The sequence below is a fragment of the Cynara cardunculus genome, assembly GCF_001531365.2.
Source record: "Cynara cardunculus var. scolymus isolate 2C chromosome LG 12, CcrdV1, whole genome shotgun sequence".
NCBI lineage: Eukaryota > Viridiplantae > Streptophyta > Magnoliopsida > Asterales > Asteraceae > Cynara > Cynara cardunculus.
Genome location: NC_037539.1, coordinates 14,176,175 through 14,191,048, shown reverse-complemented (window position 1 = coordinate 14,191,048; position 14,874 = coordinate 14,176,175). Strand labels below are relative to the sequence as shown.

The 14,874-nt window shown below is 38.3% G+C and overlaps 2 protein-coding genes across 2 annotated transcripts; both read right to left on the bottom strand.

Annotated features, from left to right (window-relative positions):
* Window positions 1-1,005: 1,005 nt before the first annotated feature.
* On the bottom strand, window positions 1,006-2,148 carry LOC112523722. Its single transcript, XM_025133403.1, has one exon. It carries the CDS (start codon window positions 2,146-2,148, stop codon window positions 1,006-1,008), a length of 1,143 nt encoding a protein of 380 aa, XP_024989171.1.
* A 9,651-nt stretch (window positions 2,149-11,799) lies between these two features.
* LOC112523360 (pentatricopeptide repeat-containing protein At1g28690, mitochondrial) lies at window positions 11,800-13,542 on the bottom strand. The gene has a single exon (XM_025132940.1). The coding sequence runs from the start codon at window positions 13,517-13,519 to the stop codon at window positions 11,912-11,914; it is 1,608 nt and encodes a 535-aa protein (XP_024988708.1). The 5' UTR covers window positions 13,520-13,542; the 3' UTR covers window positions 11,800-11,911.
* Window positions 13,543-14,874: the final 1,332 nt, after the last annotated feature.

The window sequence follows — 14,874 nt, the reverse complement described above, 5'->3', positions numbered from 1 at the left end:
AGGGTTGTACAATTTGTAGGCCTTGGTATTATAGCTATACCCTACAAAGATTGCTTTTTCAGATTTGTCATCAAGCTTACTCCTTTTTTGTTTTGGTATGTGTGCATAGGCAATACTACCAAAGATTCTAAAGTGGTTGACACTAGGCTTGAAACCATTCCAAGCTTCCTGTGGGGTCTTATYAGTAAGGCTKTTTGTGTAGGATCTATTWATTAAATAAACARCACAGGATAYTGCTTCTGCCCAAAAGATATTAGGTAGTTGTTTGCCTTTTAACATGCACCTTGCCATCTCAACTATGGTTCTATTTTTTCTTTCTGCCACCCCATTCTGCTGGGGTGTGTAGGCAGTTGTAAGTTGATGGTGTATGCCATTACTCCTTAGATAATCCTCAAAATCGTGACCAATATATTCACCTCCCCTGTCAGACCTTAAATTTTTAATTTTGAAATCACTCTGATTTTCAACCATTGCCTTTTAAGGTAAGAAAGCATGCAAATGCTTCTGACTTTTCTTTCAAGAAATATATCCAGATTCTTCTACTAAAGTCATCTATGAAGGTTAAAAAATACTTACTTCCTCCAAAGGATGGGGTTTTCATGGGACCACATATATCCGTATGGACAAGTTCCAACTGTTTTGTTGCTCTCCATGTRTTGTTATGAGGAAATGATGCTCTAGAYTGCTTACCCAGTGCACAGCTTTCACAGACATGAGACGAAGGACCAACTAAAGGTAAACCTTTTACAAGTTCATTTTTGTACATATGAGTCAAGGTGTTGAGGTTTACATGTCCAAACCTTTTATGCCAAAGGAGTGAAGCTTCTTTCGTACTAACAGATAAGGAGAAAAAAAGTTTCATCATCAAATTTTATTGGAAACATTTTATTAGTGGTCATAACTACCCTTCCAATCACTAATTTGTTAGAGTTAGTTATCTCACATAATCCATCCTTAAAGTGTAAACCATACCCCTTTTGAATAAGTTTCCCAACACTCAACAGATTATGTTTTAAGGCCGGGAACATAAAACACGTTTGAAATTTTTTTATCCTTATCCTTAATTTTGATGGCAATATCTCCATTTCCCTGCACACTTAATTTTTTATCATCTCCAGTCCTTACATCCTTCTTTTCTGACTCTTCTAAAGTAAGAAACAATTCTTTGTTTCCTGTCGTGTGGTTGCTACAACCACTGTCTAAATACCAAAGTTCACTAAGAGTGGGTTCTTGCATATTAAGTATCATAAACATTGTGTCATCAGTATGACTGTCTTCTTTGTGCATAAAGTTTGATGCTCTATTTTCTTCTGCCAACCTTTTTCTACAAACTTTAATTGTGTGTCCTAAATTATCACAGTAATAACATTTAATTTGAGAGAATGGTCTACTTTTTCCTTTGCCTTTGGAGACTGTATAATTCTGATCTTCTCTATGTGCATCCACTTTCTTTTGCCTGTCACTTGTGCCTACTTCCCACGAAGACTGTGCTTGAAAGGCATGTTCCATTACTGTAGTGTCGAACTGTTTCATGCGTAATTCATGGGATTGCAGGGTCCCTAATAATGTTTCCAGAGAGAAKTCTTCCAAGTCCTTTGATTCTTCTATGGCAACCACCACATATTCAAACTTGCGTGTAAGGCTACGAAGTATTTTCTCTACAATTCGTCTATCATTAATACTCTCACCATTCAGTCTCATCTGATTTACCAACACAATTACTTTCGTGTAATATTCCTCAACTGTCTCTGTCTCCTTCATCTTAAGGCTATCAAATTCGCATCTTAAGGTTTGAAGTCTAACTRTTTTTACTTTCTCTTCCCCTCTGTATGATTTGAACAGCAATTCCCAGGCTTCCTTGGCCGTCTGTGATAGAGAGATCCTTTCAAATATATGTTCATCTACTGCTTGATAAATCAGAAACAAAGCCTTCTTTTCCTTTTTCTTTGCTTCGTTCAGTGCACTCATATGTGGTGCGGTTAAAGCAGTAGGATTCTCGGGTACTATCARTCCTTCTTCAATAATCTGCCATAAGTCTTGAGATTCGAACATAACTTTCATCTGGATACTCCAATGAAAGTAGTTCCTCCCATTTAACTTAGGCAGTTGAGTCTGAGATTGTAGAACATTCAGAGAACTCGATGCCATATTATGTTATGGCTCTGATACCATTTGATGGAAATAACATATACACAACATAAACAGGTTCTTTATTGAAGAACACTTAGAATATTACAAAGACACTTCAATCTTTGAAAACTGTTCACGCAAATGAAAACAGGGATACAAAAACACTTAAATACTAAAACACAGAAACGTTGCAACTGTTGGAGGGAACACCACTGTTCAGAAGCAGTTTTGGCGGGAAACCCATAACTGCCATCCAACTTAACGATCAACTAACAGTCAAACTGATTTGTTGATGATTTGGCTTATAATTTAACATATGTATCCAATTTTCATGGTTTGAGTTCAGGTCCAAGTTCAATTGTATTAACCTTGAACCCAACTTATTCCGTCCGAATTAAAATTTTGGTTTGATCCAAGAAGAAGAAAATCCCAGAGGTCTAGGTTTGGTAGTCCCATTCATTTGTGTCATTTATATTACCTCTATATACATAGGCCACGGTTCTAGGGTTGGTCTACTTTACAATCACCTCTTCATTAATTTGAGCTGATTACTCTGTCTGGGTTCTTAAAATCTCATATCGACTAGTCTTGACCAGTTTCCCTTTATATATGTTGGAACCTCTTTTATTTCCTCAATGGCTCTTTTGAAGAGTAAACATGGGGTTCCATATACTCAGTTTATTTGACTTTGATCTCTACAAACCACTATTCTCCATACTTGATGTAAAAAGTGCCTTAAAATCCAACATGTGACCTAGCCTGGCATGTAAGTCACGGAGTAAACCTAGACGAGGCATGGTAAAATGTGCCTTAGATTTTCGTTATGGAAGATAAAGATGAGAGATGTTTTAATTCAGATGAATTTACACAAATGTTTTTTGGGACGTGAACATATGCCTACAACTTAGACCGATGATGAGAAAGAACGACTAAATGATTTGAGAGTTTTATCTCTGACAAATTAGCACTTATCTAATGAAATTCATCGGGAGGTTACAGCTAAACTAAAAGGTTATTTTTGATGAAACTAAAAGCATATACAAAACCTTTACAAAAGATCTTTGGGTACAGAAAATTTCCTTCTAAAGGTTATTTTTGTTGTAGTAAATCAGTTAAGATCATGGTTATGGAATATTTATTTAATGAAGCAATTACATGTCCATATTTAAAGTCGTTATGTTCATCCTCAACTGCTCTGTATATCCCTCCTCACCACTCAACCATCGTGTTCTCTATTATCTTCCTATGTCATAGGTTTTATACAAATGTGTCCAACTACTGCAATCTTCTCTCACAATTTTTTATGATAAGTGCAACTCGCAACTCTGCCCTAAAGACCTTGTTTGGTATTGTTTTCAACATGGTTTGTCCACATATCCATCTAAGCATCTTCATTTCTACAATTTCTAACTTTTTCTCAAGGACCTTTCTTGTCGCCCAAGGCTTTGACTCCTACACCATAATTGGTGTGAAGGCTAACACATAGAATGTCTTTCAATTTTAGGATTTCCAAACTTAGAAGGACCTTGTGACACAATACTCGGCAACCATTTCCCAAGACTGCACAAGCAGCGCCAGTGTGGCAACCATCTGAGTGAGTTAAGTGAGGAAGTGAGGGCCCTAAGAAAGCGGAGGGAGAGCCGTACTAAACTTACCACCCCCTGCTCTTCTCTTTCAGCCGTAATAAGGGGATTAGACCTTACAACTTGAGTGGAGATGATCCCTTCTCTCTCCTACGAGACCCATCCAGGGGAATCTAACACTACACGCAGAGAACCCCTGATGGATACACGAAAATGATGAAGTTGCTTTGACTACGGAACCATGCATGTCTATTGGAGCGAATTGGATAATGAACAGGACTAGCAAGCTGAAAGGGTCACTCCCATCCTGAAACGAGAAAATCCCTTTCTATCTTCTTAGTCAAGTGCGCTAGCTGCAATCAAACTAAAGCCTTTCCCCTAGGCTAAATTAGCCTTATAGACAGTTTTAGGGAGAAAGGGAAGGAAATCTTTTTTTTTATCAATAGCCTACAAGGCTCTCTTCTCTCCCTCTTTTTTAGTCAACACGATCAACCCCATTTTTTGGTCCCAGTACTGAAAGATGCAACTTCTGAACCAAGTCCTCTTATGAACCTATCCCCGCCTAAAGGATGGGATAGATTACGACCTTGGTTTTAGCTACTGATGATGGAGCAACTTCATGAACCATAAACCGACAACTTTCCGCTTCAGCCCTGTCTTTATGTTATTAGTCACGTCATAATTGATCTCATACTTCTATCTTAATCATGGAGCCTAAAATACTTGAAAAATTATTGTTTTTGGTACCATTTGTCCCCCAATGTTATTTCAACCCCCCCCCCTCCAATTAATGTGCTCCCTACTGAAATTACACCATACGCGTGTATGTATATATGTATGAAAGTAAATCATATAATACTCGTTGCTCTCGAGTAAGATGTATCAAACTTGCACCTCTCGAGAAACCATATAAATCCCATTCATATAAAAAATTGCAGGATAAATCACGACACTATCGCGGTTTGAGTTCACGTCGAAGCTCTATTATGTTGACCATTAACCTAAGACTCACAGGTTTTATTTCCATATTAGGGTTGTTTGTTTGTTATGTTCTTCATTACTCTGCTCCTTTCCTCCTTAACTAACCAGCTATATTGTAACACCAATTGTATTGATGGTGGATGTCCTCCGTTCATGGTTTTTCCCTTTCTGAGTTTAAAATAAAAAAAATCTTTGATGTCATTCTCTCCTTATGCTTTATATTTCCATATGTTGTGTTTGCTCCACGTAAAACCAACATTAGTAGTATGTGTAGTTTTGATCTTGGGGAAGTTTGACTGTCAAACTAAATTTCAACATATTGAATTCTTTAAACTTCATTTATCCAATTTCACAACAGTTGGTATCATAGCTTCAAGGATTTGATGTTAATTAGGAATTTGAATGTTGGATTGGTGGATTGTTTGTCGGGTGAACCCAAATCATGGCATCAATTAAGTGCCAGTTACTATTGTTAAACATTAATATAGGAACATTAGATTTCCGTCACGGAAGATAAAGATGAGATATGAATTTACACAATTGTCTATAGGGACGTGAACATATGCCCACAACTTAGACCGAAGATGAGAAAGAACGACTAAATGATTCAAGAGTTTTATTTCTGATAAGTTTGCACTTGTCTAATGAAATTCTTCTAGAGGTTATGGCGAAGAGTTTCCGCAGTAGGTCTTACATGAAGCAAATGTGTAATGTTTATCCGAAGGTGATTCAGTATTGGCACGCATTTCAAAGTTCGAGGAGATTCTCGTTGACTTGAAGAATTTGGATATGTTATTTTAAGAGAAAGATTTAAGGTTGATCTTGCTATGTTCTTTATCACTGTCTTTTGCCTATTTTACGGATTCAGTCATATATCTTGTAGAGTTGCATTCACTCTTAAAGAGATGTATCTTCTTTGAGTTGAAGAAGTAATTCCCAAATATCGAAGGACTAAATGCAAGAGGAAGATCACTCGGAAAGAGCTCACATTCTTATGGGAAATCAAAATCAATATATCGATGTAAAAGTTTTTGCAATATCTAAAGAAAGAAAAGTCACATTCTTGTTGAATGTATGACATTACAAGCAAAGAACAAAATTGTCGCCACAACGATGTCGGTTGGAACTTCTGGTGAAGCCAATATAGTATGATATTGGAGGGGTGTTTGTACTAAAACTGAACCATGTATTTTAGAATTGTCACTATGCTTAAAAAGTTTCTTGAACGTGCATCTTCAATAACGGTTTTTTAAGAAAATTCAAACAACTTTAAAAAGGCTCAGATATGTTTCTAAAAGTCAAAAAAAGTGTATCTAAAAAGTTTTGTTTAGAGAAGTGTTGCTAAGACCTGTCACTACCATTATATAGTGATACTTTTGACAAAACTAAAAAGCATATATAAAACCTTTACCAAAGTTCTTCAAATCTTTGGGTACATACTTCTATAGACTATTTTTGTTGTAGTAATCAGTTAAGATCATGGTTATGCAATATTTATTCAAGAGTACGCAAATCTTCTTTTATGTGGTTTGGTGCGAATTATGATGGTGGTCCCTAGAACCTAAAATTCATGGATACCATGTGGTTTCACTTTCGTTGCAATGGAATGGAAGTCATGAAGCTAAGTTCCCTTAAAAGGAGGGATATTTTGATCTTAATTTTAGCCATTATTTAAAAAATATATATCATCCAATTAATTTATGCCACATGTCTGATGTCCCCACCTCACACCCTACCCCCATCGCTCCATTGCCAGCCACTTCCCTACTCCCGTCATCTTCTTTGGCCGGTACCCTAAATCCGGCCACCATAAAATACACACTAGCAACTTTAAGAATATAAAAAAAAAATCAGTTTGAAGAATACATAATTTTATTCAAAATATTGTTAGATCAAAAATCTAATTCCAAATCAAATAATTTGAATAACAAAAAAATCCAGAAATCATGAAGATGCCCAAGATCCATCCTTGAAGAAACGCAACCCAAAACTGATCCTTGAAGATGCCAAATCAATCCCTTAAGAAACTCAAATCCAAACGAAGAAACCCAAATCGATCCTTGAAGATTAATGCTTGAAGAAACCCAAACCCACACCCGCACCGTGAAAATTCTATTGGATGCAACACACACCTACACCGTAGTGGGAGAAACGAAATCCTTCTCAGACACCTGCACCATCGAGATTCTTTACAAGATTTGGATCTGGACCGATGAGGGAAGTAGGGGGTCATGATGGTTTTTGTTTTTCGTGTTTCCTTTCTGTTTTCTTGCAGCTAGAACCGGGTTAACAAAAGGTAGCTTGCAATGCGGTATGAGATCGCTTCACACCTCGCGGTGCTTACACCTCTCGCCCAATCGAAGTTATGTTCAAACACCTGATTGTTCGCCCCTACTCGCTTGCTGCAGCATCAACACCAGCTAGATAAAAACAATAAATCCGCCAAAAGCGATAGGCTTCTAAAAATTTTAGAGTCAGATTCACGTGCAGCCTTGATATGGACTTGCCTTTACGGCTAAGTACTAGACTTAAGGAATTCAAGCAAATGTTCGTTCTTCAATATCTCGGYTGCTCAAGAAGTTGGACTAGTTGCTCCTCCAACGACATCTCAATGAGAAAATGGGAGAACGTAGCAGGTCTTGCCGGAGAAAAGGGAGTAGGGAGTCGGGATGGAGGGTCTCATTGTTGCAGGGAAGGGGGGGAGGACGGGTGATACCAGATGAGTTTGCGAAGGACGACGATGACTAGGTTGTCGGAGCAGGTTCATTGGAAAAACGAGCAGGGTAACCGGGTAAGGTTGTGCCACCCGTAAAACAGAAAAGTAGCGTTTGGTACGTATACCTGATTGGACAGGACAGAACTGAACTGAACTGTACAGGAATATACAAAACTGTACACGACTGTATAAAACTGGACAAGACAAGACGAGAGGACTGGACGGGACTGGACAAAACAAGTGTATATCTGGTGTTTGATACGACTAGGACCGGACGGGACAGAACTAGACAAGTTACCCCCAAAAGTTATTTGATGATTTTAAATATTACATAATAGTTACAATTAACATGAATAAAGTAAATAATTAAAGAATTTAATTTATAAATATTTTTACACAATTTTCATATAAATGAATGCATACACGACGGTGGTTATAGAGGACGTGAAGATGGTAGATTATGGTGGTGGTGGCGGTTGACAACAGTGGAGGAGGTAGTTGTGGCTAATGCAGTGAAGATAGTAGTTGTGGTGGTGGTTATGTTAGAGGTGAGGTGGCAATGGACGATGGTGGTCGATGGTCAACGATGGTTGTGGATGTCATGGAGGAGGTTGTCGCAGTAAAAGAGGAGTTGGAGGTGATCAACGGTGGTGGTGGTGCTGTAGTGGTAGTGGCAATGGAAGGTGATGAACAGTGGCCGAGGGTGGTTGTAGAGGTGGCAATGGACAATGGTGGTCGACAGTGGTTATGGAGGCCATGGAGGAGGTTGTTGCGGTATAAGAGGAGTTGGAGGTGGCCAACGGTGGTAGTGTTGGTGGTAATAGGTTATGGTGGTCGGTGGCCGATGGTGGTTGTAAATGTGGCAATAGACGGTGGTAGTCGGTGGTCGACGACGGTTGTGGAGGTGGTGAAGGAGGTTGTTGTAGTAGAGGAGTTGAAGGTGGCGACCGGTGGTGGTGATGGTGGTGGCATTGAACGGTGGTGGTTGGTGTTCGACTATGGTAGAGGTGGAGATGGACGACGTGGACGGTGGTTGTGGAGGCGGTGGAGGATGTTGTTGTAGTGGAAGAAGAGGTTGAGGTGGCCGCCATTGACCATCGGTGGTGGCGGCGCCAAAACTAGTGGTGATGACCATTAAAACAAATGTCAACCACAAGGGTGGTGCCTGATTGGTTTGAGCTTGGCTCCAAAGGTCAAAAGTACCAGGAGGTCACAGGTTCAAATCCAAGGAGAAATAAAAATCCCCTTGTGGCCACGGAGGTTCAAATGTGGTAACTCCGGGCTATCTGCAAAGCAGGTGGTCACCCTGGGATTAGTCGGCTCGCATAACGGGTTGGATATCAAAATTAATAAAAAAAAACAAATGTCATATTAAGGTTATATATCAAACTAGGGTACATTAGTAATATTTTAGTTTTTGTCTCGTTCTTTTTCCAATTTGTTCCACCTATTTTGGTGGAACAAGAAAAAACATCTTTTGTCTCATGTTGTTCCACCTTATCTCAGTTCTTGTCCCTGTCCAAGTCATGTCAAACATGGGACAGTGAGTTTTTGTTCTGTCTTATGCTGCACCAAACGTGGACGGTAAGTTTTGTCCCATGTCCCATGTACCAAATGCAACAAAAAAGAGGAAGGAGGAGAGATTGTCTTCGCTGGAGAAAAGGGCAAGGGATATTTTTTCACGTGCTACACACATAGATATGTTATAAATGTTATACTTATACTAATATATTGATAATCTAATTTTTAATATAAAATGAATTATATTGTAAATTGACGAAAACACCTCTGACTTAACCAAGTCTTTTAACAAAAGTAAGCTTCAGGGACCTCCATCATAAACCACAGGGATTCTATTCATGAATTTTAGGGTCCAGGGACTACAAGCAAAGCAAAGCAAAGCAAAGCAAACCACAGGGACGAAATTTGTAATTTACTGTTTATTTAATAAAACAATTACATTTCCATATTTTAAAGTCGTTATGTTCCTCTTCAACTGCTCTGTCTACCCTTCCTCACACCTCAACTATCATGTTCTCTACCATCTTCATTGTCATAGATCTTATACGAATGTGTCCGAACCACTGCAATCTTCTCTTTCAATGTTTTATAACGAGTGCAACTCACAACTCCGTGCTAAAGACCTTGTTTAGTATCGTTTTTAACATTTGTTTCTCCACATATCCACCTAAGTATCTTCATTTCTACAATTTCTAACTTATTCTCAAGGACCTTTGTTATCGCTCAAACGCTTTGATTCATAGACCATAATTGGTCTGAAGGCTAACACACAGAATGTCTTTCAATTTTAGGACTTCCGGTCTTAGAAGGAACTTGTGACATGGCAGTCCAATGACAACTGTCCACTTCAGCCACCCTGTCTTCATGTGATTAGTTACGTCATAATTGAGCTCTCCGACTTTTGTCTAAATCATGGAACCTAAATACTTTAATACTTGAAATTATGCTTTTCTGGTACCATTTGTCCACTAATGTTATTTCAACCCCCTAATCAATGGGCTTCCCACTGAAATTACACCATGTGCATGTTGTATGTATATATGTATGTACATATATCATATAATACTCGTTCCTCCCGCGTAAGATGTATAAAACTTGCACCTCGCGAGAAACAATATAAATCCCATCCATGTAAAAAAGTTGTGGAGTAGATCACGACACTATCTTGTAATTTTGTAGTTTTCTTATAAAGCCGTGTCAGAAAAATGAAGGAGATACATTGCCAATAGATTGAATAAAAGTTCCATGACCACATAAAAACCGAGCAGGCCACCATGATATATAGTATTCATATATAAAGCAGAGGAAAGAAGCATTAAAACTGGATTAGGAAAAGTACATCTGTAATTCAATATAATAAACATGCATCTGTCACATTATTTTCTTTTTAATCAAATATATATGCATTGTGGAATGACAATACACTACAAACTTTGGTAATGACGTTCAAAAGAAGACAATAACCACGGGCTTCAAAAACAGTTGTTGACTCTATTTCCAGTTTCAAGAAGACGAGAGGTACGTTGGCCTTATGACCGACTGACAGACAGACAGACAGGTGATTTCATTAGTATTCTGTTTTTGGTTCTTGAATGCCTTCTCATCAATACCCACAGATGAAGTTCAGCAGTTGGTGGTGGTCAGAGATTCAGTAATCAGGTGCCGCCCTCTTTTGGTAGTGGTGGTGGTGGTGGATTCAGCAGTGGCTCACATTTTGGAGGTGAGGCTGCCTCTGGGGAGTATCCTAGGCTAAAAAAATTGGGTCGTCTATGAATAAAAATGCCCCCGACCTCAAGAGGATACCCAGATGGTGGCAATTATGGTCTGTCTTCGACTTAGCCAACACAAATGCACCACGTTGGTCCAAGAGGCCCACCAGGCCAGATGTATCCAGGGGGCCACCTTACTATTGATGAAATGTTGCGTGTTTTCTTCCCTTCTCATTTTGCTTCTATTGCTCCATGCTTACATTGTCAGCCATGGTTATGCAGATGCACGTTGCACATTTCACATTCTAATTTTTTGATAACTTACTAATAATTGGAATAGATTAGTTTTCTAATCATCACCCTTGTACTTTATAATGCCTAAATGTGAAGGAAAAAGCAAATGCATACATAAATGATAAAAATCCAAGCCAATGTATAATGGATGTCATTATGATCATACTACAAGTTCAGGACTTGGTCTAATAGTTCTACTTGACAGGGAATTATAGTAAAGATGATATCAAACACTTGCTAAACGAAATAAGATTCTAAAACCAACTTCAACAGCTACATTCTCTAGCTAGGTATGTCTAGAAATATAAGCAATGATGCAAACTTAGTACTCAGAGTATGCATAATTTTTTACACAAGAAGCCTTAAAATTTAACCAAGTGTCCACTAAATTAAAGCCTCTTGTGTAAAAACCTTTTACTGTGTATACACAATGAACTCCTAATAACAAGGCTTGTTTGAATCAGAAGACCTTTCTCCCTAGAGGTCTGAGTGCAAACTACTAATGCTGTAGCTCACCCTGAAGAGGTAGTGAGTATTCATGTAAATTGAGGGCCAGATATTAAAGTCACAAATATGAAAAGCAACAATAACAAATCATGACGGCAAACATGACCAAACATCACATCTAATATCCTTGCAACTAAATAATCACTTCATCTTTTTAAATGGTAAGTATTGTGATAGCTGATATCCAACTATCTGTTGTTTGTTGATGCAAGTATTACTACAGAGTTTCTACTGCAAATCAGACCATGTTCTGTTACAGCAGAGAAACTGTATTTGTAGTTGCACTAGAGGATATAGAATAGAGAATTAACAAGGCAGGTTAGAGAGTGCAATGTCTGATGGAGAACAGAAGTCAGGTATCGAAATAAGCGAAATTTTCCCTATTAATCTTTGTGTGATAATAAATTTAAAATCAGATTCACTTCCACAACAATTAGAGGAGTACCTTTCACTTTGTATATTACACTGGTTCAAACTTTCTGTGTAGCATGCAGACACTCTAAACCATCATCCGTCCCAACCCAACTGGAACCGGTTTCTTTAGATATGTTTCTCATCTTCATTAGTACCCTGACATCACTAACACTGTCCCATCTCCCTGCATCTGCTAAAGTATTTGATAATGCAACATATGCTCCAGGTCTACCATCACGACTTAACTTAAAAAGCTCATTGGCAGCAATACTTGCCATCTCTACATCACCATGTAGTCTACAAGAACTAAGCAATGCAGCCCAAACATCAGTATTAGGCTTCTCAGGCATTGCCATTACAAACTGCAATGCCTGATTTAGCCTTCCTGCTCGGCCCAGTAGATCAACCATACAAGCATAGTGCTCCATGTTTGGTTTCATGGAGTAATCTTTCTCCATGATTTCAAAAATTTCTTGTCCTTTACTAACCAACCCAGCATGCCCACAAGCTGAAAGAGCACCAAGAAAAGTAACATGATTGGGTTTAATGCGAAAGACGTTTTGCATTTGACCAAAGAGGTTAAGGGCTTCACTTGGATCACCATTCTTCCCATACCCATCTATCATTGAAGTCCAAGAAAACACATTCTTTACAGGCATGCAGTCAAAAACTGTTCGGGCATCCTCAATCCTTCCACATTTTGAGTACATGTCAACAAGAGCACTTCCCATTTTGATATCAGTTGCAAACTCGGCCTTCATGAGTTGGCCTTGAACCTGTTGCCCAACTTCACATGCTGATAATAGAGAACAGGCTCCAATGATACTGGCAAATGTGGACTTATTAGGCTTAAAATCCAATCTTTGCATGCTTATGTAAATCTCGATGGCCTTCTTGGCAGTCTCAATCGATTTGCTATAGCCTTCAATCATGGCATTAAAGACCACCACATCTTTCTCGATCGTCTTCTTGAATATGTCCTCAGCATCTTCCACAAAACCTTGTCTCATATATCCAGAAATCAGTGAAGTAGAACAAACTACATCCCTTTCCATCATGAAATCGAACACTCTCCTAGCATAATCGACCCTCCCACTCTTCACATACGAATCCACCAAAGCAGTAGAAAGAACATCATCCACTACAACATAAGATTTCATAATCTGGCCATGAACCTCCTTTCCAATCCAACATCCATTAAGCAATACACTATCACTGGTAGAAGCCTTCAAAATCATGGAAAATGTATATTCATCCGGCTTTTCATTACACGAGACAAGCCTTCTAACCAAATTAAACGACTCTCCCACTTGACCATGTTTTGTATACCCCGCTATCATGTAATTATAAGCGGTCAGAGTTGGTTGACGCAGGTCGTCGAACACTTGGCGCGCATATAACAAACAAGAAGATTTCAAATGCAAAATGAGAAGTTTTATGGAAATGTTTGTATTGGATGGGAACCCAGTTTTGATAATATGGGTATGAATCTTTTGGCCATGGAAAGGGGTGTCTGAGTTTATGTAAGATTGAAGGAGCAGCGAGAGCGAGGTGGCAGTTGGTGGGTGTCCAAGAAGATTATTAGTTGGAATTAACGAACGATTAGGATTTGAGATTATCCTTGCAGAGGGAGTTGAGGATTTGAGTAGAGATAATTTGCTCATTCTTCATTGAATAACTACCATTTGAATAGGATTTAAATCCTAATCATTGAGGCCTTTCTGCTGTCTTCATGAAACCTAACACAAACAAGATAATTTGTGTGATGAATGCAAAATTGTAAATATGTAATTGTAATATGCTGATTCGCTCTTCAATGGCCGGGCTGGGCCTTCACCCAGTAATTCGGCCTTTTGCAGGCCCAAATTAATCTTGCTTTGAAGTAGTGAGGCCAAAATCCGGTCCCCTTCACCCGGCCATAACCGGTCCTTTTCTAACCGGTTCCGGTTCCAGTCGAAATACCTATAACCGGTCAAGACAACCTATAACCGATTATGTCAAGCCGGTCCTGGTCCCGGTCCCAAGCCGGTTCTATTCAAAAAAAAAATTAAATTAATTTTTTTATGATATAGATTTTTAATATGTTATTAAATTTGTTTTGTTATAAATACGTTTAAAAATACGTTTTATTATAAATACGTTTAAAATACACCTTAAAAATACGAGTCATTCAAATACACTTTAAAAATACGTTTTATTATAATTTAAATTACATTGTTTTACAAAAATTTATTATAAAATTATTTGAAAATACATTTATTCATCAATCTTCATCGGTATCTCATGTCGGATTGATTTGAAGAGTTCTGGTCTCTTAAATTCTTTTAATAGCCTCTTGGTTATCAAGGTCATGAATGTTGAGTTCCTCATCATCGCCATATTGTGAGTAAGTGTCGTCGGTATTGGTAGTTGGCGGCGAGCTTAGTCCCATGAAGATTTCATTTTCTTCCAGATTTTCTTCCACCGCTTCAATCTCCATCTCTAACGATGTCGTGTGTTGAATCCTATCAATGCTATCCAAATAATCCTTCAAGCAGATGCAACACTCCACGGACTCTGGGCTTAGTCTTATCTGACGTATCGAAATGATTCTTCCACTAAGAGAAAAAGCAGACTCCGAAGCTACAGTACTAGCTTGGATTGTTAGTACATCACGTGCGATGCACTCCAAAATCGGGAATTGAGGTTGTTTTTGTTTCCAAAAATCTAATAAATCAATTTTTTTCAAAATCTTCGACATCATTGCGGGGCATGCAGTCATAAAGTTAGTATGCACATACATATTTAGTTCACCCAAATCATTATCTGTTGATCCTCTCTCTCAGTGATTTAATGATAATCCTTTTTTCCTTTCGATGTATTTTAGTTTCTGTATTTTCAGTTCCAACGATCAATACACTGAGCATGTTCAGTGATCGCTGAAGAACATGTTTTGTAATTCATTCAGAGACAACGATACTTCAAGAAAACAACACTCACACCAAAGATCCTTCAGCAAACGTCGAAGACTGAAACTGAA